The 26,208-nt window shown below is 33.8% G+C and overlaps 3 protein-coding genes across 3 annotated transcripts; 1 reads left to right on the top strand and 2 right to left on the bottom strand.

Annotated features, from left to right (window-relative positions):
- The first annotated feature begins 483 nt into the window (after positions 1 to 483).
- On the top strand, positions 484 to 2,338 carry LOC116022596 (NAC domain-containing protein 2-like). The gene is made up of 3 exons (XM_031263361.1): positions 484 to 715; positions 927 to 1,204; positions 1,501 to 2,338. The coding sequence occupies exons 1-3, from the start codon at positions 556 to 558 to the stop codon at positions 1,945 to 1,947; spliced, it is 885 nt and encodes a 294-aa protein (XP_031119221.1). The 5' UTR covers positions 484 to 555; the 3' UTR covers positions 1,948 to 2,338.
- A 6,420-nt stretch (positions 2,339 to 8,758) lies between these two features.
- On the bottom strand, positions 8,759 to 16,374 carry LOC116022592 (replication factor C subunit 3). Its single transcript, XM_031263353.1, has 9 exons — positions 16,034 to 16,374; positions 15,676 to 15,892; positions 15,432 to 15,511; positions 15,182 to 15,341; positions 14,525 to 14,606; positions 11,199 to 11,328; positions 11,049 to 11,112; positions 10,904 to 10,972; positions 8,759 to 9,140 (listed from the first exon to the last, which is right to left on the bottom strand). The coding sequence occupies exons 1-9, from the start codon at positions 16,215 to 16,217 to the stop codon at positions 9,041 to 9,043; spliced, it is 1,086 nt and encodes a 361-aa protein (XP_031119213.1). The 5' UTR covers positions 16,218 to 16,374; the 3' UTR covers positions 8,759 to 9,040.
- A 1,599-nt stretch (positions 16,375 to 17,973) lies between these two features.
- LOC116022580 (aldehyde dehydrogenase) lies at positions 17,974 to 24,497 on the bottom strand. The gene is made up of 10 exons (XM_031263337.1): positions 24,090 to 24,497; positions 22,241 to 22,309; positions 22,043 to 22,139; positions 21,316 to 21,522; positions 19,437 to 19,552; positions 19,206 to 19,310; positions 18,890 to 19,062; positions 18,705 to 18,795; positions 18,425 to 18,574; positions 17,974 to 18,326 (listed from the first exon to the last, which is right to left on the bottom strand). Exons 1-10 carry the CDS (start codon positions 24,273 to 24,275, stop codon positions 18,096 to 18,098), a joined length of 1,425 nt encoding a protein of 474 aa, XP_031119197.1. The 5' UTR covers positions 24,276 to 24,497; the 3' UTR covers positions 17,974 to 18,095.
- Positions 24,498 to 26,208: the final 1,711 nt, after the last annotated feature.

Below are 26,208 nucleotides of genomic sequence, written 5' to 3'. Positions count from 1 at the left end.
TGATAGTAGTGATATTATCAGTTCAGTGTACTTGACAAAATTATTTTCAAGTCATATAAAAAGATTTAAAAAATCACGCTGGGTCAAGAAAATAATGAGTAAAATGTAAAAAGTATAATTTTATAAATGAAAAAAAATAAGAAAATAAATTAAATATTATCCAGGAAATTTCACACCACTTTCGCTGAACCCTGTTCAACGTTTAGGCCTATCCGGCGCCACGTAGACGCGGTACGTCGCTCCAAAACACAATGCGTAAGCAGTGACACAATCACCTCCATGTGGGCTTCAATGCAGCGAACCGTGACACGTGTCCGTTCTCCTTTATTTTTTTATTTTCCGAAATTTGAAAACATTATCTCCCACGTGTATTCTAGAATCAGCGCCGTGTCACGTGTCCCTCCCCGCCTTCTATATATTCCGCCCTCTCCCTTACTTCCTAAGTTTCAATTTTCAAAGCTTCTGTTTTTCTCCCTTCACTCACCCACCACAAGGAGAAATTCACTGTAAAAAAAAAAAAAAAAAAACAAAAAAAGAGTGAAATTTTGCAGGAAAATGGCGGGGGGATTGCAGTTACCTCCTGGATTTAGGTTTCATCCGACGGATGAGGAGCTAGTGATGCACTATCTGTGCCGCAAGTGTGCGTCGTTGCCGATTTCCGTCCCGATTATCGCCGAGATTGATCTCTACAAGTTCGACCCCTGGGATCTCCCCGGTAATTTCTCGCCCCGATTTGTTCTTACTGTTTTCTAGCAGAGATTGAATACGATGCGATTGAATTTCTCGCTCCGATTTGTTCTGTCTGTTTTGGAGCAGAGATTGAAAACGATGCGATTGAATTTCTCGCTCCGATTTGTTCTGTCTGTTTGGTCTTTCTGTATTCTAGCAGAGATTGAAAACGATGCGATTGAATTTTTGCGTTGCAGATATGGCGTTGTACGGCGAAAAAGAGTGGTACTTCTTCTCGCCTCGAGACCGGAAGTATCCGAACGGTTCGAGGCCGAACCGGGCGGCGGGGAGAGGTTACTGGAAGGCTACCGGAGCCGATAAGCCGATCGGACAGCCGAAACCGGTAGGGATCAAGAAGGCGCTGGTGTTTTACTCCGGCAAGGCGCCGAAGGGAGAGAAGACGAATTGGATCATGCATGAGTACCGGCTCGCCGACGTTGACCGGTCCGCTCGTAAGAAGAGCAACAGCCTCCGGGTGGGTAAATACACCGACTTTTTGACGGCTTGAGTGTGAAATGACTTTTCTGTCCACGTCGTTGAATGTGGTTTTGAGGCTAATTATGGAAATTTAGGGTAAACTATATTAAGGACGGAAATAATTACCGGGACACGTGGCACTATATTGTTCGTTATTGCATTTGACCTTCCACTTGCAGAAAACATTCCTCTAAAAAGCTGGGGCAATAATTGGGTGGTTTTACACTTTTACTATACGGATTTACCGTTACAATAATTGGGGAACTAAGGGCGTTTTTGTCTTTTTGTTGACAGCTGGATGATTGGGTTTTATGCCGGATATACAACAAGAAGGGCGAGCTTGAGAAGGCTGGCGTCAGCATCCGAAATATGAGCAAAGCGACGGCGAGCTCTCCGGTGAGCGAGGAGGAGGAGAAGAAACCGGAGATGATGCTGCCGCCGCCGCCTCAGCCGCAGCCGCCACAGGTGTTCAGCGATTTCCTGTACCTGGAGCCGTCGGACTCGATCCCCAAGCTGCACACGGAGTCGAGCTGCTCGGAGCACGTGCTGTCGCCGGAGTTCACGTGCGATAGGGAGGTCCAGAGCGAGGCGAAGATGAGCGAGTGGGACAAAACTGCCCTCAACTTCCCGTTTAATTACCAAAATGCCACTGCCGACGGCGGCTTCCTCGGGTGCGGCGACCTGCCGGGGAGCTACGATGCGTGGCCGCTGCAGGACATGCTGCTGTACAAGCCGTTTTAAGTGGGTCCACGGTTGCACGTGCGACAGGAGACTGTATTTCGCGGTGGTCTATGACTGTGCACGTGCGCCTCTGTTCAAACTTCAAAGCGTAGACTATAGAACCTCTATTCTACTTTAGACTAATAGCAATCCCTATATTTAATCCCTCAAAAAAAGTCCCAAAAAAAAAAAAGAAAGAGAAATATTTAATTAATTGGAAATTGTGGGATACAGATGGAAATATTTTATTTGTTTTATTTGTGTAAATATATAGATGTAATCAAATAGCATAAACTGGTGGCTTCAGTCCTACTCGGTGGGCCCTAGCTTAGCTACTTGTAAGTTGTAATCAAATATTTTCTTAAGGTAGTTGATAATTGGGTTTTTGACTCAATTCAATATTTCTATGCAACTTGTAGCATTAATCACTCTTTAAAAATTTCTCAAAGTAGACTTTTTTATATCAATTAATTATGCATATTAATTAAATAAAGATATGTCATAAAAATAAATCTTGTGATAATTAGATATTTTATAATAAAATAATATAATTTTAATCAAAAACAAATATTAAAAAGTAATCTTAATAGCATATGTGGCCAATTTAATATATATTGGGAATTGAACCATGGGCTTGGTTTTATGTCTAGCTTTACTAGATCAGAAGTACTAGGAATGTTTTTTTTTTTAATTAAAAAGAAAAGTTATCAAACATAATTGTGCTGAAAAAAGGAATTTTACTATAGAGATTAGAGAATATAATAATGTCAAATAATATTATAGAAAATTTCTATATATAGTTAGATTGCAGTGATTTCATAACAAGTTAACTAACTCCTAACCTACCAAAAAAAAAAGGCTAAAGTGTCATTTAGCACCATGAATTATATCCAATTATTCATGCCGCACCCTGAACTTACATATCGTATATATCGAGCCACAAACCCAAAAAAAATTCATCTAGAACTTTTAGCAGGTTTCCCTGTCTTCCTGCTGACATGGCGCAGGTTTCTCACTGATGTGGCATTTCTTTTAATCTTATTTTGTCCATGTAAGCATTTACATATTAAAAATTTTAAAAATATTATATTAAAATAACCAGAATTTTCTTCACTTTATTTGTATGATGTATACTTTTCTTCAATTTTGCAATTTCAATGTTTCAATTTTTTTGTTTTAGAATTTATATTTTTTTAGCTAATTTTTTGTTTAGTATTTTTTAGTTTTTCAAATTTATTGAAATGCTAATTTTTTTTGTTTAGTATCTTAGTGTCAACAACTAAACAGTTGCCAAGTGAAATAGGGTTGGGCGATATAGTGAAATTTGGTCTCCGGTTTTTGTTTATGTTTTTTGTTTTTTTTTTAATTTTAACTTTTAATATGTAAATGCTTACATGGACACATAAGGTTAAAAGAAATGCCACATCAGTGGGAAACCTGCATCATGTCAGCAGGAAGATAGGAAAACCTGCTAAAAGTTCTAGGTGAATTGTTCTTTTTGGTTTGTGGCTCGATATATACGATATGAAAGTTCAGGATGCGGCATGAATAATTGGATATAGTTCATGGTGCTAAATGACACTTTAGCCAAAAAAAAAAAAAAAAAAAAAAGGCAATCTTTCACCATCCAATATCCTAATCCAACGATCACTATTTAACCTCATTTTTCTCACTATAGCATTAATATATTCCTATATATATACTAGTTTTATAGGCGCATTGCGCGAATGGGTTAATGCCCAATGTTTATATTTAAATAAATATTTGAAAGTATATCAATGCAAGATTATATATGAGAAATTTATACATGGGTAATTGAATGTCGATTTTTTTTTATTTAAATATCTAACTCAAAGTATATGAATCTAAGATAATATAGAAAATTCATTATAATTATTACTAAAATAAATATTTGCAACCTTGTAAAATCGATAGTCTAAATATTATTTGGTCTAAAAATGATAGTCTAAATAAATACCACTTTTAATTTGAATTTTTCTAAGTGTTCTTAATTCTCTTTTGAGTAATATTGTCATCATTGTCTTCATCTTTACTATTTGTTCTCTTCCTTTTTGTTGGTAGTGTGTTATTTGGAATTCGGTTATTGTTGGTAGCATAGATGACAACGTCGATTATGATATAGGAGCTATGGACTTTCCTTTAGGTGTTCTGCTTGGGGTTCATTTAGTTCAACCATTATTGTTGAATGAGTTATTGTGGTTAAAGAAATCCCTAGTTTAAGAAAAAAGATTAAATAAATTAATAAAAATTTGAAAATTTAAAATATTATGTATTCCAAAGATATTAAAATGTAGTTTCTCGCTTCAATTTGCTAGGTAATGGGTTATTTAAGTACTTTCATTGTCAACAAATCCCCCGGAGTAGTTAATATGATTGGTTTCAAACTATTCTTTTTTATTGATAAATTTGAATGTAAAGAATCTTTGCATGAGAGAAAATAAAGACAGTATAACTAATGAAATTATTTCTCTTATTTAATTTAATTTTTTGATAATGAATAATTTTTTCAAATAAAGGTATTGAAGACACATAATTCTAAATTAAAGAAATACATATGTATCATTTTTTGTTGTAGCTACTAATTTATTTAATTTAATAAGAGTTAAATAGAGTGAGAAACTTAATTATGTCAAATTTGATTGAGATGAGGTTCGAACCTAAGACCTTTCTTATAGAAATTAATGGGTAAGTTAAAAGTTAACGGAATATTAACGGAGAAGAGAATATTTAACGGAAAACTTAACGGATAATCATAAAAGTAAGGTTAAATTAGGTAATCTCTATTAATAATATTAATCTGAATTATCTTAACCATCTATTTGATTAAATAATTCATCTGAACCATTCATTTGATTAAATAATTTGACCGCCATTTTTTTTACCCATTTTAGGCCTAACTCCCTTTGACTATTTTTAGTATAGTAGATATATATATATAAGCGCCTAGCGATTTTTTCAACCATGATTTTTACACAAATAGGGAGGGACGTTTTTGGGTTGTTTTTTCTTCGGTAAGACTTAGTTTTTTGTGGGCCCACATGGTGAGAGAGTGAGAACTTGTTCCACGCATTTTGTGCACTTATGCGCCCAGTATGGTGCGCGAATCATATTTTGTTATTCCTAATCTTGTGAGGTTTTTTATTTTATTTTATTTTTCTTTTATTCTCCTCTTTCCTACTCATTTTATCTCCTACATAGCTATGACAAAAATCAACCCAAAAACCTCACAGATGAGTTGCTTTAAGAGTTGTCTTTTTCCTGCCATGCTTTTTTGTTTGAAAGATTAAAAAAGTTTCCACTCAAATTACACTGAAAGAAAATTAAAGAAAATTTCAATTACACATATTTTGCTTGTTTAATGGTTCAATTGCACGTATTTTAAGTTTAGTGATCTAATTACACAACTATATGTTTATTAACTTGATACTTTTCCTAATATTAATTAATCAAGGTGGTGCCAACCCCAGTCAAATTGGTCAGGTTGTTGACTTGGTAACCACAAGGTTACAAGTTCGACTCCCAACAGGACCGACTTATTGGCCTCCTTGAATTGGGTTGGGCCAGCCAGCTGTAAACAACACATGTTGATTTACCTCCTAATAATCGACGAGTTTTACGCAATGTATCCCTTGTGTAGTGGATGAGGGTTTCTCTCATCACTAAAAAATAAAAATAAAAAACAAAGTTAACACAATATCTTATATAATAATAAATATGTAAAAATGAAATTTTAAAATCTTATAATGTAATTTTATATATTGACATAATATGTTTAAGTTTTTTTAAATTTTAAAAAGGAGTTGATTAGTTTATAATTACATAAAAATTGTTGTTAATTTAACATATAGTAAGTAATTATTTTATACAAGTTATTTATCATTTTCAAAAAAATAAAAGACATTAAGGTGAATCAGAATATTGAGTATCATTTCACAAAGCGCGCCTACCAAAAACAAAAATAAAAAGTAAATAAATAAATAAATAAATAAAAATTAAAGCATAGAATAGAAAACACAAGATTCGTCGAGCATGGATGTGTCACTATCGTGTCGGTCGCCGTCGACCGCCAAGCTGCATCGCCTGTCCAAAAACAACACAGTGAAGGGCAATACATACACTATTTTTGCAATTTTACTTTTTTGTCCTCAAAGAAACAACATTGGTAAGATTTAATAACCCAATATAGTTCTAGACTAGAGTGGTTTTACTCAATTTAGTTCTAAATTATTTTTTGTGCACAATTTAGTCCTCAATTTAATAGTTTTACACAATTTAATCTTTTGTTAAAAATTCTGTTAGTTGATTATTATAAATAGGGTCCGAATGATAATTTATTATCCATATGCCATTTAGGGTAATTCATTCTTCTTCCCCTTATTAAACTCCACACGCAGAAATTGAAATTTTCATCACCAAATAAACTTCAACCATAAATAAATAAATAATACGGAGTAATAATAATAATAATAATAATAAAAATAATCTCCCTGCATTATTATTAGACGGAGTAACTGAATTAGAATTGATATTTATTCACATTTTCCGAATTTATGAGTATAATATGCGGATATTGTAAGGGGACCAAATAAGTAGTCCAATATTATTGTTGTGTTTTGTCGTAATTGCCAAATTTCTTTGTCGAATTTCATTCTGTGGCAGTAAAACCAGCCGCCTACTCTTGACTTACAAGTTGGTGTGATGTGTGCCACTTTTCTTCTCCTCCACAGGAAAGCTGCAACATTTTTTTGGTCTACTATTAGACAAATTAGTATAAATCATTTAAATAATAAGATCCAAAGAAATGATAATGACAACATAAAAACGATATATGACAGAGTGATGAGGAGACTAAAAATATCATATATATATATATATATATATATATATATATATATATATATATATATATATATATATATATATATATATATATTGTGTGAAATAAGGTTAAAATCTCACCAAAATACTAGTAGGAACTACTAAGGAATTTTCACACACATTTATAAAGTGTGAAGTCATAAACTTGAAACCGTATGAAGCACAATTTTATGCTTGGCAAAAAAAAAAGTTAATTTTATTTTTGGTCCTAAATTTATAAATGACGGTCTATTTTTAACTTTTTTCAGAACATTCATTTTTTTGTCATAGTATTATTGTGGTATGATCATTTTTTATACTTTATCAACAAAATAGTTTAAATTTTGTTAAATTTAAGAGTATTTCGGTCTTCAATTATGGACTTATTAAAAAAATAAACATAAAAAATATAGCGAGTGAATCTTCTTTGTATAAGAAAGATCAAAATATCGTTAAAATGTCATTGTATTTAACGACATTTCAACAATTTTGTTGACGGGTAATAAAAAATAATTATGTAACAATAATAATATGACCAAATGAGGATGTTATGATTAAAAAAAAAAAAAAAGAGCTGCAACTTATGACTTTAAAACCAAAAATAGAATTAACTCAAAAAAAAAAAATTAACTACTTGTAATTAGCATGTATATTACTTTCTAGGTTTACTACGAAATAATCTTGTGTACGGAACACATCCTGTATCAAACAAATGATTATGAGCTTAGAGTTGTCATTTCAAAATTAACATATTGATTAGTAATTTGAGCAATTATTTAATTAATTTATCTATCAAGTTGATGTAATGATGTTGCAGTCTACAATTATGTTTTCTTGTTTTGTGGGCGGCAAAGGTTGAACTCTTTGAAGAAACATTTTTTTTAATATTTATTCTTATGTGTGTAGAGATATTTGATGTAACGATTTGACAAGGATAGGATAATTAACATGTAGCTATCCAATTTATCGTATTTGGAGAATAAGATAAATGCGAGATTAAGAGTTTGAATTCATGTGGATGCAATAATACTTTTAGAAGAGTTATTTTTTAATTTTGTCTAACAAAATTTGGTCTATTTTATCATTGAAAGAAACTTCTATTTCATATCAAAACGATGAGATTGGGATAAGAGTATCCTTCTCGATATATATATGTGTGTGTGTGTTCAAATGCGGACTGTACTTTCCGTGTGATCGGTGCAAATTTACCGTCATGTATACATAAATATACCACAATGTGTTCAGAAATGCACCAAAATGTACCATACACCAAAAAAATGCACCACATCTCACCACACGTAATGGTGCATTTCTAAACACTTTGTAGTACATTTATGCATACCTAATAGTGAGTGACCGCACAAGAAACACTGTCCGCAGGGCAATTTGACCATATATATATATATATATATATATATATATATATAACGCTTCATAACAGTAATGTGTGCGCAACTGCGCATATGGTATGGACAGTTGGACACACACTGACACAAGCATGCACATATGTATTATATTGAATTGATTTGATTTGGCGTATCTCCACGCCTTTGTTCTCATCTCTTTTGCTGTGTGCGTGTGGATAATTTTGAGCCATGTAGGAGTGCAGCCGACTACTCAGTTAAACACTCAGTAACTTGGATATATATGCTGACATTTATGTATTTCTATTCTTATTTGCATGAAAATTATTTTTAAAAAAATGTTGTGAAATCGAAATTGCATTTTTCTTTTACTTTAATATTAAAAATTCTATGATTTACTTGGTTCAACCGAGACTGAGAAAGATTACTACTCCCCAATCTCATTTTACCTGTCGTTTAGTACTCATTGATCAAAACAACTTTTTCTTCTTTGTTTATTTTCTTTAGTATTTCTTAATTATAAAAAATTTAATTAAAAATAAATTCCAGTCAAAATCTCATTAATTGAATCAGACACAATGAGACAGATGGAGTAATATTCAACAATCTCTGCCAGGGGACATCATGTCCCCTAGCATCCATGATTGAACCATTTCCAGCGTTTGTAACAATCATTTTCCTTTAATTTCGACTATTAAGACAAAGCTAATACATTATCCCCCTATTAGGCAATTACGAGTAAGCTATAGAGTTTACACTGCAAACATTACCCATTGCATGCAACTAAATTACCATTCTCAAAACATTCAACACTCCCCAGTTGATAGAACAGAGCGTGACAAAATAGAAACTATGTTACAAAACCGGTGTGGCTACTTTGCAGCAGCAACCAGAGCAGACCGTGCTTGCGTAAAAGCGGCTATCAATGATCCAAGCTGCAACTTATCGTTGCAACCGAAGGTCAACCTATATCTGCAAGTGAGCGAAGAATAGTGCTGTTTAGAATATGGAATACCGACACAAAGTCAATCAAGTTACGATAACAATATCAAAGAGAAGAGAAAAATAACGAGAAGGAAATCAAAGAAGGGAAACAAGAGAAGCTGCAGAAATAGAAAACCAAAAGCAATGAGAAACAAAAAAAAAAAAAAAATCCACTAGCACTGAATATAGAGGGAGGCAGGAATTTGAGATGGGCACCTAGGGGTCTATTGTGGTTGCAAACTTGCAATCAGCCAATCACAAAGGCCAAAAAGGGAATCAGAGGGAGTAGCATCAAGGGCAAGATTCCTAGCCTTTCCCCAATTTTTTTTAGTAAAGCTTTTGGAATATTTTTCACTAGAAGTCCACATCAACAAGCCTGTTTATTCTTCTCTTCTCCAGTCCTATATTTTCTTTTGCTTAATGGTTAAAATAGTAAAGGTAAACAGTCTGCAAGGTCAGAAAATAAGAAAAATTCATATTCTTCTAAATTAAAGTATTATTAGCCAATAATTAAACAGGAATCTAAAATCTTCCAACATCAGCCCACCTGCAGTTCTAAAACTAGCACCTGTTTCTTAACCATTCATATTCCCCAAGATCTGATGATAGTACCCAGTGGCGATTCCACTCTTAGAACAGTGAAGTGAGGTCAATTATTGTGAGAAGCCTCTATTGTTACGTTCTATATAAGCCCCCTTATTCTCAAATATTACAAACTAACCCCCCGACTCAACATTATGGTAAACAAAGAAGGGTCAATAAATTTAACATAAGAAACAGGCATGCAATTGCTTTCTCTTTTGATTTTAATTGTTGTGGATTAGTAAAAAGTAATACTTTTCCTTCATATATTCTTTTAAAATTAAATTCAGGACAATAAATTACATAATATAGAAACAAAAGTTCAGGTTAGAATAAAGTATATAATTATAGATTTGGCTACCACATTAGTCAGAAGATTATGGACAACTATTTCTAATTGAAAAAAAAAATTCCTTAAAAATCTTTAGAACTGAGAAGCTGCATTCTATATGTCTACTTTAGAATTATATTTTCTCAGAGCAACTTCATTTTTGGTCCTAGAAATTTAAGTTTGAATTTGGTTCGAAATTTTTTGGTCTAAATTTCATCACGATTGTATAACATTGGCTTCAATCAGAACCCCAGGTCAATTGCAGATCAGTTTTTCAACAAAATCAAGCACAAAAATGTGTTACAGTTGGCATGTAGAAAGGAAATTTTGGCATTTCAAAACATATTCTTACAAAATCACACTTGTTCATGCTCAATGTGTTTAAATTGGTGAAGGAACCGAACTAAGTATCTGATTGAAACCAATGTCATATATTCTAGATGGAATTCAAAATATTAAACACTTGGGACTAAATTGAAACTTAGTTTAAAACTTTAGGATGAAATATGAAATTTACTAAAGATTTTTATTTGATTTTTAAATATGACCTACTAAAATGCAATACAATTTGAACCACAAATATGGTTTTCTGATTATAATCGCCATTTGTCAATACACATGTATGAAAATGACAGGTAAACATAAGGGACCAAAATTGATCCCACTTAACTAAAAACTCTGGTTGGTAGTACTGGCAAGTTTTTTTACAATTAACTTGGGGACTTTGTCCAAGTTTTCACACACCTCTTTGATGAGTAAAGTAAATATTGGAAGATTCATATTGTAAAATCTTGAACAAATTGACATAGAATATAAGATAATGAGATGGAATACATACTCAATATCAGCCATAGCATTGATAAGCTGAATACGCACATCTGATGGCATCTTTATCTTGAAGACAAACCTGGTGTTTAGATGTGCCAAAGTGAGCTCAAGTAAATTTATGGTAGAAGAATAGTAAAAAGATGATAAGAACTTACATGGTCACTTCTCGTACAATATCTACCAAAGCCAATCCTTTCCTTGTTTTAGTTTCCAATATTCCTAGTCATAGCTAAGGGCCACAAAAACAAAGGTAAAATAGTGAAAAAGTAAAAGCATGCACACACTAATAATAACTTTTTGGATACGTTTATAACCGACAGCAAAGGGCTCATTTAGAAGCCAGTATGAGATTTGCTCTATGTCTTTGGGCAATGGATGCCCAGTGCATAAATAGACAGCCTCTTCTGTTATCTGCTGAGAGGCCATATGCGTTGACTGCATAAAGCAAAAAAAGAAAATGAAGAACCCAAATTACAATGTAGTGATAGTATACACACAGATGACACAAGATCATTGGAACTGTAGAAAGTGAACTGAAAATTAAGAATGCAAGTCACTAACGTGATTCACAATAAACACGGATCAGACAAGATAATAGGAAATAGATAAATCTAATCACAACGAGTATTTTACTTTCCTTCTTAGGCACAGTATTGATAAAACAAATGAATTTGTTTGCCAAAATATAAATGGATGAACTACCACATAATAAAAAACTGCACAAAGTGCATAAACAAAATTTCATAAACATAGGTCCACTTTTAGAAGGGGATTTATGGATTCAAAAATAATTAAAGTTAGAAACAAACAAACAAACAGACAGACAAATTTTGGAAATGGAGAGACATAAAGCACTTGGAATAAAAAAGGCACCAAAGGAAAAACTTTCAAGGCTACACGTCGAGCTCTCAGATTTTCAGAGAGAATAATACTGAGATATATTACATAGAAAATTGGGATGGTGCGTATTATCTCAAAGTATAAAACACAGAATAGGTGTACTCCATAGAATCTTTATCAGTGTTCTGAACTTCAATTAGGCAGCTATTGGGGAATCAAATTTATTAGTAATTTAATCCATTATTATTGCTTAATTTAGATATCATTCATTCATGCATCAAACCAGATTGGAATTTGGACACATTAACACTTTAATAGCTTAATTCATATGATATGGTCATCATAGGCAACACATTGCAGCAAAGAAACTCCATCCTTAGTATCAAGTTTTAGGGTTCAAATATAATGCAACAGATTAGAACCATCCATCATCCGACACATGCATGATGAATTTAAAAGGAGAAGATAAAAGAACAAGATTGGTCACAGGGTATTTCTGTTGAAATCCAGGCAGTCTATACCATCATACTCTAGTACATCCACAGGAGTTAACCTAAAATGTTTTCTGCTTAGCAGGAATGCCCATAAGTGATATCAGGGGCTTTGACCATTAGGTTTTCAACAGTAAATCAAGATTTAACAAGTTGGCAAAAATCAAGATCATAGAAGGAATACACAGTATTTTCCTACAATGATGATTAGGGGTAGATTTGGTCCTTTCCCTTTAGATTTACTAATTAGTATCCTATACTTTGCTTTCCTAGATTAGTTCAGTCTGAGTTTATTAGTGATTCCCTTGCCTAGTTTTAGTTTCTAGTTAGTTTACTAGTTTAGTTAAGAATATATTCTGTCAATAAATACACCTATACATTAAAATACAAAAACATACAACTGTTCTGGCAAAAAATTGACCCCAGTGCCAGGGAAGGATTACACCTTCCATGTTTTCGCCTGTCTGGCGGCATCAGAGCTATGCTTCTCCTGGATCAATAGTAGCTAAATGTTATGGTAATGGTCCCATTGATGGAATTAGGGGCATTCAAATTATTAGATGGGAGAGAGTTAAGGGAATTGCCATAAACATTCTTGTGGCATGGATGATATCAATGTACCATTGATGATGATTTCTCTGAACTTGAAAAGTTTTTTAAAGCAAAGAAGTCTGATGTGGGGGCTTAAACCATTAGGGCTTCAGTTCTTTCATTTCAGATCCAGTAATTAGTATCCTAGTATTTACTTTCCCAGATTAGTTTGACACCTAGCTTATAATTTATAGCTTATTGGTGCTTCTTTTTCTTAGTTTTAGTCTCTAAGACAAGTTTAGTTGTTAGATTAAGAAAATCTTTTGCATATAAATACACCTGTAGCCTTTGGGAAAAGGATATCAGTTGAATTGAGAACTTTTTTCTATTCTTTGCCTATTTCTGGTAAGATTCTAAGAATTAAACCCTAGTACCTTTTTGAATTTCTTTACCTCAGGATCATGCCTTCAATGTTTTTGCCTGCATGAAAAAGTACCTAAAAATTCTTTCATAATTATATGTATATATGATATTTAATGTGTTTTTCTTCATCTGTCCTTGTCAAAGACATCCAGTTGTCGCCTAGCTACATTACTTAGTTATCCTTCCCTTTTTTTAAAAGGACTTTTATTATCTTTTTCTCAAAAGGATGAATTATTAGAGTTACGTTTACTTACCAAACTGAAGCACCTTCTAATGGAATAGACTCTTCATGCCAATATTATGCTAACTAGCAATTAGGTGTAGTTTGTAATGCATTAAAAATAAATAAAAGAAGCAAATTTCTTGTTATGGGCATGGAGAAAGGTGTGCTATTCAAACTACTTTTATCATTTAGTTTACAAACTTCATGACATCATAATACAACAATTAGGCCATACAGGTAGTAATCTTTTCAGGTTTCTTCTACATTATTTGGGAAAAGTGGAAAACCACTCTAACTCAATGGAGGAAGTTTTTGTTTTGATGTTATTTGAAAGAACTTTCTAGCACATGAAGGATCTAACACCTCTTTAAGATAGCAACTCTGTCAATATGTGTTCATCTAATTACACTTCTTTGGCTACATCAAGAAAGAACCCTATAATACAATTTCATCAGACAGTTTGTATTGCCATTCAATATTACAGATACCATTGAAATGCAACTAAATTGACCCACTACAAAAGGAGAATCACACCAAAGTCAAAACTGTTGAAGGATGTAAAAAAGACAGCATTTTGGGTAGATGAGATCTAAGTGCAACAGAAATGATTCTTTAATTGCTCACTCATAATAATAATGCAGCACTTATAATTCATTAGTCTTTTTCTCTTCCCTTCTGTCCTTTAGTACATTTAAATTATCAATAGGGAAAAAAACTGACAATCAATGTCCTCTTCCCAAGCTGTGCTAATGCTCCTAAGTTGCTAGATGCTAGCAAGAAACCATATCTTATCAACAAGCAGTAGCTAACATTAGCAAATTATGCATTGATCTAATATCCAGTCCCATCAACTCCAAATACATGCCAAGAATAAAGGCATTCAGAAGCACACAGTCTATAAACCATGCATTTCATTGCACATTTATGTTCAAAAGCATGTTATTATCTGCAAACCCATTGGAAATTTTTCTAATGATCTTAAGGGATGATGAAGAGGAAAAGATCAACCATTATACAAAAATAGGAAACACAATTTAATTACTCTCATATTGGAGATCCATATTACTCTAGATGATCCAGAACTGACAATTAGAAATGCAAGGAAAGGCTAAATGGAGTTAACCTGCAAAATGTTCAAAGCCTTTCTCATGTCACCATTGCTAAGCTGCACCAGTGCCTTCAAGCCACTCTCTGGTACATCAAGTCTGCAACCAAGCAAAATTGTTAGAAAGATCTTGAGACTAAGTAAAATCAGCTTTCAGCAAGTGTTTCACAATTGCTTGTTGGACATACCAGATCACTGGAGGGAAAAATAGAGAATTAAAAAGGGGAAGAGGAAAGGATGAACAAAACTTAAAACCTGCACTGAATGAAGGCAAAGATGGAAATGGGATGATTGTTTGTGCAACTATAGTTAAACAATTCATGTTGATGGGAAGAACTAATTACTTGGTTATATTGCAAAGGGCATGACTGCAATTACCGCATGAGTCTAATAATACATTAGTGGAAATATTTATGTCCTAACTGATTGGTGTATTTATGCTCAAACAGTGTGGACTGCACACCAATGAGAATGTAAACAGAGGCTGTGACAATTCTTGGACATGAAAAGATAAAACATTGGCTTAGTCAAGAAATCAATGGGATCAATCCCCTTTCAAATTATGATATTACCCCAAGGAAAAGAAGCACTCCTCCAATACAAAGTTTCTCAACAAATTCAGGGACTAGGAGGAAACCCAGCACAGGTGTCAGTCGAAGATACTTTGAAACTCACCTTTCCGATTCAATAACATGTTTAAGCCTCTCAGTTACATGAACAGCATCAAGAGGTGGAAACCGGAACCGTGTACACCGTGATTGTAATGCAGGGATCACCTTGTTGACATTGTTGCAAATCAGTGCAAACCGAGTATTTCTTGTGTATTTCTCAATTACTGCAGAAAATATGAGTTAGATATACCAGTTCCAAGAAAAAAAGTGTGTGAATTCAAATTAATGCATGAGATAAACAATGAACTTCTTGCCTCGACGCAGAGCAAACTGTGCATCCTTTGTCATGGCATCTGACTCATCCAACAGCACTAACTTCACAGCAAACTTCGCACTGCCAAAAAGACAATAGTTTTGGAGAACTTTGAAGTAAAGGAAAAACTTTTTGTGGCTAAGAAAAGCATAATGAGAAAATAGATATAAATGAGTCTGTATGCATCCTTCCAGTCATTGTCACTCCTTCAGTTCTCAAATACAATCTCTATAGGAGAGAGTTACCCAAAGGAGATGCTTTGAGTACTAGCAAAGTCCTGAATCTGCTGCCTCACAACATCAATCCCACGATCATCAGAAGCATTCAACTCTAAAACCATATTTTGCATCTGTGCTCCATAAAGCTTCCGAGCCATGGCGAGAATTGTGGAGGTCTTCCCAGTTCCGGGAGGCCCATACAGCAGCAGATGCGGTAGCCTGTTGCTACTCGCAAGCCTGTCAACTTTTCATCACATTAACCAACATTAGCCTCAGTTCAAGCACTTAAACTGTTTGCTAAAATGCAAGACTTAGTTACACAAACACATACGAGCAAACAAAACACACACGCATTCAGATATAGTGAGAAAGTGAAGAATATTACTGGTTTCGACGATGTCCTTATGGGCAGCGACGTCAGAGAGGGACTGAGGACGATATTTTTCAACCCAAGGCGTGGCTTTGGTGGCGACAGAGACGACGATGTTTTTGCCCTTGTTAAGGTTTGAACTGATGTTGCCCTCATTTTGGTCATCGTCAATGTCCATAATGGATATCACCTCCGCCATTTCACCTGCTATATGTATATAGTGTTCCGAGTAGCAATTAGCATAAAATAGGTCTGGACTGGGCAGTATGCCTTTCTACACCATGAATGATGAACCCTAGCTAGGGATTTTACAATTGAAGTCAGAACACAGAGAGGGAAGTTTTAATGGATCCGGATTCCGACGTCGGGTCAAGTTTTTGGCGCCAATTTCATTATGGTCCCAACTCCGAAATCCGAATGGGCTAATTCTTTACCTTTTGCCTTATACAGTACTGAGTATGGGTCAAATGCAAATTATTGTGTAGATCACGGTGTAAAATCACATGGTTTTAACATTTGAAAAATAATAATTGCTAGTCAATAACGACGTCTACTCAGTCTTTTATATGTTTGAACAATGAACCTTATGAGTAATATAATGTATTTTATGAATTAGAATAATGTACTTTACGTTTTAGAATAATGTGAGTCTTGTGCTCAAATCGCATGTAGTGGTTCTCCCATACGGGGGTCATGAGATCAAGCCTCAGTGGTCAATAGATTGAGAAAGGATGTTTGAACAGATACTACAATGTAATAGAGTTAGTTGTATTTATAAAAAAAAAACGTTTTAGAACAATGTAATTTATAAGTTATAAAAATATATGTTGGGTAAGTTCTTAAGTTAGAATAATGTTTTAGAATAATGAACCTTCTTGGTAAGATAATGTATTTTATGAATTAGAATAATGTACTTTATGAGTTATAAAAATGCATATTGCAGCATTGGAGTCAAGGAAGAAGCAAAAGAGAGGAAAATACAGTCTGTGTGAAAATAATAATAATAATAATAATAATTGTGCAACTCAATTCGTGCAAGCCGTCTCTTCTTATATGAGGAGACGACGCCAATTTAGACTGTAGTCCACACTCCACACAACTATGTGGACCACAGTCCGCCCAATAACGATCTAGGGTTAAATTGACCCTCAACATAATTAGACCATGTAATGGACATCTAAATTTTAAGGGTTTTTGACTAAAATGGGAAGTTTTATTGAACAAGATACAGGAACGAGAAATGTTTGAAAGTAGTACCAACAAATGAAAAACTCATTTTCGACTTGAGTTTCTTATCAAAAACGCAAATCGCACTTTAGTTTCTTAAATTTTCAAAATGATTTTTTTTTCCAATAAAATACGATAAACGCTATCAAAATGTATACAAAAAACGCAAGTAAGATATGTGTCTCCCGTATAATATGAGAAACACATGTTCGACTTGCACTTCTCCTACATCGCCGATGAGTATTGCCCGGCTACTAGAAATGCAAGTGGGACATGCGTGTCTCGTATTATACCGGCTATAATGTGAAAAAATTAATTACAAGTGATGCTAAAGTTTTGCAACGTTTAGTGTGGATGGAATATTGTTCAAATAAGTTTGGCATGCAACAAAAAGCTCGATTGACAAGATTCCTCAATAGCAACTTGCATACACAAAATGCGTTTGCAAAGTTGCCAGACACTTGGGTTCGGGTCCACTAGGAGAAATCGTCACTTATGGAAATCAAACTCGAATTCTCCTAAAAAATTTTCCCACAAAAAAAGCTCACTTGCCACTTAAGCTACTCCATTGAGTATGACATGACCTTCTTGTTGATGTTTTAAGCGTTTATTTAATAAATTAAGTGCTTGCTTACTTAAAAAAGAAATAAAAAAATCAAATCCCACAGAACTTTTAATGTTTTTAAAAGTCTTTAAAAAATCATAAGTCTTGATTTTGATGAAGACTATTGGTATCGGGGAAAACAGGTTCACATGCATTCAACAATATCACAATATATGGACAAACAACAATTATTCAAGTTTCTTCAACAATTTGGGGTCCCAACTCCCAAATATAAACAACAAATATTTACAAGCCAAGTAATGCGCGGATTATGAAAATCAGATTTCCACTCAATAGTGCTCTCAGAAGTCGTCCCTTCTTAGGTGTATAGGGTGGGTATCTTGCACTCAAATCTCCACCAAAACTGCGTTTCAGGACTGCCTTCTTGTGGGTGAAAGCTTCAAAAGAGAATTTGCCATGGTATGAACCTGTTCCGCTTTCTCCTACTCCTCCAAACGGCAGCGTGTGGACTGCAACCTGCACAACATCAAATTGGAGACCTTAATTCCACTACTTATCATCATAACATTAAAATCATCTCTGCATATAGTGGTTGTCTATGTAGGAATCATTACATGCAAAGCTGTGTCATTAATAAGCAAGCCCCCAGCTGATAAATTTGTAACAAACTCCTGCTCCAGTTTTTTGTTGCTTGTGAACAGATATGCTGCAAGTGGCTTGTCTCTACCGTTAATGATTCTTAAACTGTCCTCCACTTTATTGACCTTCAGAAAAGAAAAAGGAAAATAACCGTGACTTCGTTCCTGAGCTCTACTACGTGCAACCAATTTCAATTTTCAACATCTCTCATATAGCAATCTGGACTTGATCATACAGAGTTAGGGTAGGTCTTACTGTGAGAATAGGAAGTAGAGGACCAAATATTTCCTCTTTCATGATTAGGGCGTCTTCTGGCACATCCATCAAAATGGTGGGAGCAATCTTTCTGTCATTGGAGAACGGAGATAAATATCATGGATAACACATCCAATAGGTGAAATTAAAGTCAAGAACAATATAATGTATATGCTGGAACTTACAGTTTCTTTTCATCTCGTTGACCTCCATGGACTATCTTACCTGAGACCTTATCATCATCTAGTAACTTTGTTAAGCGGTAAAAGTGATTGGAGTTTACAATGCGAGACAGATCTACTGAACATAATGGGTCCTTTCCATAGAATTTATCTAGTTCTACTTTCATGACATCAAGCTGTAGCAGAAAGGAATTGGAACAAAACAAATTTCCAATTATAATTAATTTATAACAAGCAATTTTTAGTCAAATGATTAAAAATCCCACTAGAGTTTTTCCTGCTCTGACAAGAAATTAGATGTTTTAAAGATAAACCTCACCAACTGTAGTGCATTCTCTTTTGTAGTAATGATGTAATCAGGGGCAATACAAGCTTGTCCACTGTTGCAGCCCCACTTGCCTGCAATTATCCTCCTTGCTGCAACCTACAAAATGAGTTAAAATTTTGATAGAAATTGATTTAGACAGGGATAAAAATACATTTCAAAACAAAGGATGATATTTTGCAATAAGAATGTATGATATTTTCTTAAAAGAATTTTTATTATTACTTTTAAATTAATGTTTGAATCCACAACTAAGGGACATTTTCCACCAAGCTCCAAAACCACAGGAGTTAGGTGTTTTGCAGCGGCTGCCATCACAATGCGCCCAACTTTTCCATTTCCTACAAGATAATTTGTTGGATTAAAATCAGAAAGAATTGAGAAATTGAAGATATAAGCCCTACAAAAAGATCTAGGCCATTCTCACTTTTCCCTCAAACTTTCTTTCTTGATATAATTGGATAACCCTCCACAAGCAACCATTATTCAAATAAGGGAAACCAACAACAAAATGAGACTCACTACCACCATTACAAATGCATTCTTAATTTATATGCAGCCAAGCTTCCACAATACATCATAGTGCATACACAACAAACATGTTTTTTAGGAACGCATCTTTAATTAAAGTAAAAAAAAAAAGGAACAATTTTTAGTACAACTGAAACCATATTCTGTAAGAAGAAACCACACTCATCCACTAAATATGAATTAATTAAGCTCATCAGCGAACTTTTTGGCATTCCTTCTCTTAACCATTCATCAGAGAAAAGCTGAATATTTAGAATGCAGAAACTGAATAATGGTTTGAGACTGGTAAGGTTAATCAAACGTAGGAATGAAAGACATATTCAGCAGCTGGATAAACACTGATAAGTTTAATCTAAGGTAGGAATGTAATGTCAGCAGATGACGTCTAGTTAGCTGCCAGCTTGACAAGCCAGCCAGCCTAACAGATGTCCAGCTGGAGGAGTAGTTAGCAAAGTAGTTAGCTTTCCAGATTTCTCACTTCTATAAATAGGCTGGTTAGCTGGTGCAATAAAGAATTTACTTCAGAATAATCAATAATGAAACCAGTTCATTTATTTCTTCTTTCATCTTCGACTTCTTCTTCTAGCTTCTGATTTTGACATGTAATACATTCAGCAGCTAGCTAGTAAGCATCTCAAATCTGATGCCTCATTGTGAACCTCACAAACTCAACATTTTACTACTTATAGCATTATCTGCTGAGATAAAACTAAACTTGTACTTGCCTGGATGCATAGATAGACACACACTCATGCACTATCAAGAGAACGGTATGAGAGAAGAGAAACTGGGAATCAAACATTTTTATTTTCATTCCTTCCCTAAATGAATTTCTAGAGAACACCGAGAAAAGTAAACTAAAACATTACATAATAATTGGAATGAGACCTGGTGATCCATCAAAATTTTTCTATGATAGATAGGGTGACCTTTTTTTCCCTTGGTTGGAGAGAGGGGTGTTGCTAAGGGTGTCAATAATATCAATATGAATCAATACAGAACTCCAGATTTTATACTACGCTTCCAAACATTAAGAGGACCTGTAATGTGGTTGGTTTACATACATAAATTCATGCTTCGGTATCAGAACACTAGTAATCCTAAAGTAGCATTTCTGCTCACAAATACTTTAAGGTGTTAATGTGTTGGAATGGGAAGTTGGGAACCATCAGGTTAACATACATGTTTATTTTTTATTTCTCATCTTTTGGATTATGCCTATTGAAGTCAACGGATACACTTAAAATAGGCAAATATTGTAGAAATAAAAAAGTATAGTTTTTGTTATTATTCTAGAAAATATGACCATTCTTGAGCATGTAAATATAGAGGTCAAAAAAGAAAAGACAGATTAAATGTACTTTTATAGAACCTTTATCAAGAAAGATTACTCTATTAATAGAGAACTGAGGCCTCTGCTTTGTGTGTGACTACTCTGTGTGTGTGTGTGTGTGCGCTTTATTTCTTATTTTGGAGGGGGGATGGTTGAGGGATTTAACATCCATTGTCCCAGTAACAATCATATATATGTACATATTCTACTATAAGAAGTATATGATAGAGCACCTCGCACCTGTGTAAAATATTTTATCCCATTTTTGCTCCAGTAAAGCAGTGGTCTCAGGAACAGATCCCTCAATAACCTTTACTGCAGTGGTATCCATATAGTCTTTGAACAGTTTGGCAAGCAATGAAGATGTGGCTGGGGCAACTTCTGATGGTTTCAAAACTACAGCATTACCAGCAGCAATTGCTCCAATCACCGGATCCAAAGACAACACTGAAGAAAGAAAATTAAAGAAAGTGAAAAGGTCAGGGTTACTCTGTGTGTCAAATTATCAGTGTACTATGGCTAGCTATACCAAAATTGGTCAAATGTAGCCAACAATGGCTCATCAACAAAAGGGCATTAATTTAAGTCAGTTGACAAAGGCTCACAAACTATAATAAAAAAATTATTAAAAAAATTTAAAAAACAAACAAACAAGGGAACAACTATAAAAGTAATAAAACTAAAGTTGTAATTTTTCAAAAAAAAAAAAAGTAATAAAACTAAAGTTGTAAATTTTAAAAGTTCCTCAAATAGTTGAGAACGAAAATGTGATGAGAAAGAACCAAAGTTCAGATTTTGACAGCATTGAAGAAATTCATACAAGCAAATTCTAAGGAAGAAAGAACCCTAGACATTTTCAGAGTTGTATGTTTATTTCATCACTAAGAAAATATCAAGTCTAATTCATAAATAAATTGTAAAGAGCAAACTAATCAAATAAACAGAATAGCTGGAAGCATTCACATACTGAAGGGGTAGTTCCAGGCTGATATGACCAATACGACTCCAAGGGGTTCTGAAACTATTTTAGCTGATGAAGGAAAAACGGCGAATGAACTTTTCACCTGCAGTTACAACATGTTAGCATCATTTAGGTCATATATTGATAGGAAACCACTAAAATTAAGTAATTTTTTTGTCTAAATTAAGCTTTCATAGAAATTACATTTTCAGGTTTCATCCAACGTTTTAGTTCCTTCAACGCCAACTTACATGATGCTTTGACAAATGAAATCTGCAAGATTTATGAACAAGTCATGAATACTAAAAAAAGAGGCAGGACAGTAAAAGACTGACTATATCACTTACAGAAATTCCTAATATATAGATACAATCGTACAATAAAACGAAGAGTGTTCTCTTCCTTGTTCCATTCATTCTTTAATAGTGCAATTGTTCATTAGTTTTCACTGAAACAGATAGGATATAATAAAGCACTGTTGCATTAAAATTTTTTTAATTCATTTAATGCACGTGAAATATTTTTACAGTAGCCCTGTCAAAAGAAACTCCCAATAATATTTTACTGGTGTCAAAGGAATGGGAGTCTGATGAAAAGCAGAATAAGTGTCTCCTAAATGTCAGCAAAAATGCAATCTAAACATAGTAATCTATTTGAATTTGAACGGTATCACTGCTTACATAAATATGTCAATGTAATGGTTTTAGCAATTCAAATTATTACCTATTACCTTTTAAGGGAGTATGATTTTGGAGCATTTGGTCTAAACTTCGTACACATCTAGCATTTTCATGAACTCTTTGCCACTTATTAGACATCTTATTCTACATAGACCACAATATATGCATGCATATTGTAGATTATTTTTCCCTTTTATGTTCTACATTTAAGCATATCAAATGCAGAATTGAACTTTTTGCAATTGAATCAAAGCAATCAATCCCTAAAGTTGGTATTCGGGTCCCCCATATCAACCACATGATATGCTTTTGTCCAATTGGTTAAAGAAGAAAAAAACCAAGGTAGGCAATAAATGCTAACAACCTTTACTGGACAAAACCACAAAGAAATTCCTAAATGTCAAGAATAAGCAACATACTGAATTTCCAGTTACGGGAAAATGAAGATAGCAGAACCAAATCCTTGTAAAGTGGTCCAAACATTTATGAAAATTCCAGAAAACCACTCATATAAAACAAAAATAGCTTTGTTACAGATTGCTTGTAGTATTGAGCATAAGGATGGTAATATTGCTAGAAAAACAGGATTTATGCATTGCACTTTTCATGGAGTGAAACAAAAATTCAAAGATGTGAGAATTTATGTTTATCAATGCTACTTGGCTATGAACTACGGCCTCAACAACCAACTAACCAACCTCATGTATACTTGGTAAAATAAATCTCAAGGCATGAACTATTAGAAACAAAAAATTAAATTGAATCATTGTTAAAGCAAGAACAATAGGCAGGTCAACCTACTCTGCCTGCAAATTCATTAATGTTAGGTTGATAACTTGACAGTCCACAAAAATAAAAAAAAAAATAAACAAACAAATGAAAATAAATTATTTTGAAAAAAAATAAAAATAAAAAATTGGTTCTGGTTAAAGTAAGAACTAAGAAGAGACAACCGATCCTAGTTCATATATCATAAGTCGATGACTTCAACACCCCCACCCCCTGCCTCTCTAGTCTCTACCCCTAAGAAAAGTGGTAAATTCTGCAAATCTAACACATATGAAAACTAAGAACACAGAATATAGAAAGGGAACAAACTTTAAAATAATAAATAAATAACTAAAAGAAAAAGGAGTCTATAAAAATGATATATAAATTAGCTTCTACTCTGGATTTCTAGCAGTAAACACTGAATTGAAAGTTCTTTTTAATCAGACTATGAAAAAGTTGATGATAACTAGTTGCAATCACAAAAATTATAAACGATTTTGGTAGAAGCTAAATTTAAGTTAGATTCCTCTTTTAATATTAAAAATATAGTAAATTTTATACAGAGTATTTATCATTAAAAAAACAAAAACAAAAAAAAGGACCTCATGAACGAAGGATTCGAGCTCGGGCTTGGAGAGGTCGGAGAAAAGGGCGTCCATGATCGCCTTCTCGTGATGTTCGGTGATCTTCAACACAGCTTTCAGTTGCGACACTCTCCACTCGTAACTCTTCGTCTTCCCGGCGGCGAACGTCTCCCTCAACTCACTCACTGCCGCCGCCGAATCCATCTCCAATCACTTCCTCTCCTCTCTTCTCTTCCTTTACAATATATATATATGAAATCAACCGCACTATACTTAAGTATGTATATCAGTATATACAATTCCTCCAATGGTATATATGTAATCGCATATATAGATGGAGATAAGATAGATATGAATCTTCAAATTCTGGCTTCTTGTCTACTCCGGCGATATATATATTATGCATGCGTGTATAATTGTGTGTATATACACACACACATATATACACATATATGTACGAGTATTGTATGGAGTATGGGGTTTGTTTGCTAGCGAAGGCACATGGGGTTTGTTTTCTAGCGCAGCCTCCAGCACTGCCTGAAATTGAAATGAACTTTACAGTACTATATTTTCATTTTTTTTTACTTGATTACTTGTTGTAGAAAAATGGTTTGGTTATCCGGTAATACCGGAATAAGAAATATTTTGCTGTGAATGTTTAATTTATTGAGACCTGAGACTAATTTTTTATTTTTTATTTTAAAAAGGAAAACAATATAAGGGTACATTTCTACAAAATATATATATATAGAGTTTTACTACATGAACTCCAAAATCATACTCCCTCACTTGTACTCCATGATGCGGCAACCAATGATAGAATATTTCCATCAAGTGGGTCCCAGGAAAAAGTGTCTACATCAAGTTTTTGTGAGAGGGAGTGAATTGAGAGTAAGAAGAGGGAGTCCATGTAGTATTTTCCATATATATATATATATATATATATATATATATATATATACAAACACACACTTCACCTCAGTGCCTTTCAAGAAAGTTACTATATGTCACTTCGCCGCAAAGTCTTTAACATATATATATATATAGAGTCATAATCAGGTGTGACCGTGCCTTTCCGTGCGGTTTACACCACTTAATGTTAAGAAATGCACCACTCAATGTTAAGAAATACACCACACAAATATGACTATTAGGTACACATCACCAAAAATACACCACTATGTATGAAAAAATAACCACACAGTGTTAAGAAATGCACAATTAGAAACATGGGAGGTATGAGGTGTTTTTATGCATTTTCATTGTAGTGCATTTCTTAACATTAAGTGGTGCATTTCTTAACATTGAGTGGTGTAAACCGCACGGCCGCAAGAGAAGGCGCGACCACATTTGAACAGATTTATATATATATATATGATCGCGTTCAAATGAGAACGGTGCGCTCATGAGAGAACTCAGAACGCATGGCATCCGTCCACGTGTCCAGATCTAACGAATGGAAACACTGATTTTTAAAATAAACACGGTGACATTTTCGTAAATAATTGAATATCAAAGTGCAAGTAAAACGTATTACAAGTGCAGGTAACAGTTTCATATAGTGCACCTAAGTGCATGTAAAATGTATTACAAGTACAAGTAAAATGTATTACAGCCTTACAGGTGGAAGTAAAATGTATACTAAGGGTGTGTTTGGAAACCAGGAAAATGATTTCCGGAAATCATTTTCCGGGTTTCCTGTGTTTGGGAGAGCTTGGAAAATATGGTCAACGGAAAACAATTTCCGTTGACCAAGAAAAATAAGGCTAAAATTCCGGAAAACAACTTCCGAAAAAATTTGTCAGACCGGAAGGGAAATACGCACGCATAGCTGTTTTTTTTTTTCCAAAGTCAACTTCTGATTTCCATTGTTTCCGGCGGAAACCATTATGGTTTCCGGCGGAAATCTGTTGAGTACGTGTTTTTGTTTTTTTTTTTGGTTTTGTTTTGTTGTTTTAATTAAATAAATAATATTATTATAATTGTATTATATTTTAAATACAATTATTAAAATGTTTAATTATACAATTTTACTCATTTTCCAGAAAATGAACCAAACACATAAAGACAGTTTTCCATAACACATCCAAACACAGAAAATGACTTCATTTTCCGGAAAATAACACATTTTCCAGAA

This window comes from Ipomoea triloba, chromosome 6, assembly GCF_003576645.1.
Source record: "Ipomoea triloba cultivar NCNSP0323 chromosome 6, ASM357664v1".
Classification (NCBI taxonomy): domain Eukaryota; kingdom Viridiplantae; phylum Streptophyta; class Magnoliopsida; order Solanales; family Convolvulaceae; genus Ipomoea; species Ipomoea triloba.
The sequence above is the reverse complement of the archived record's forward strand: the minus strand, read 5'-3'. Positions and strand labels throughout refer to the sequence as shown.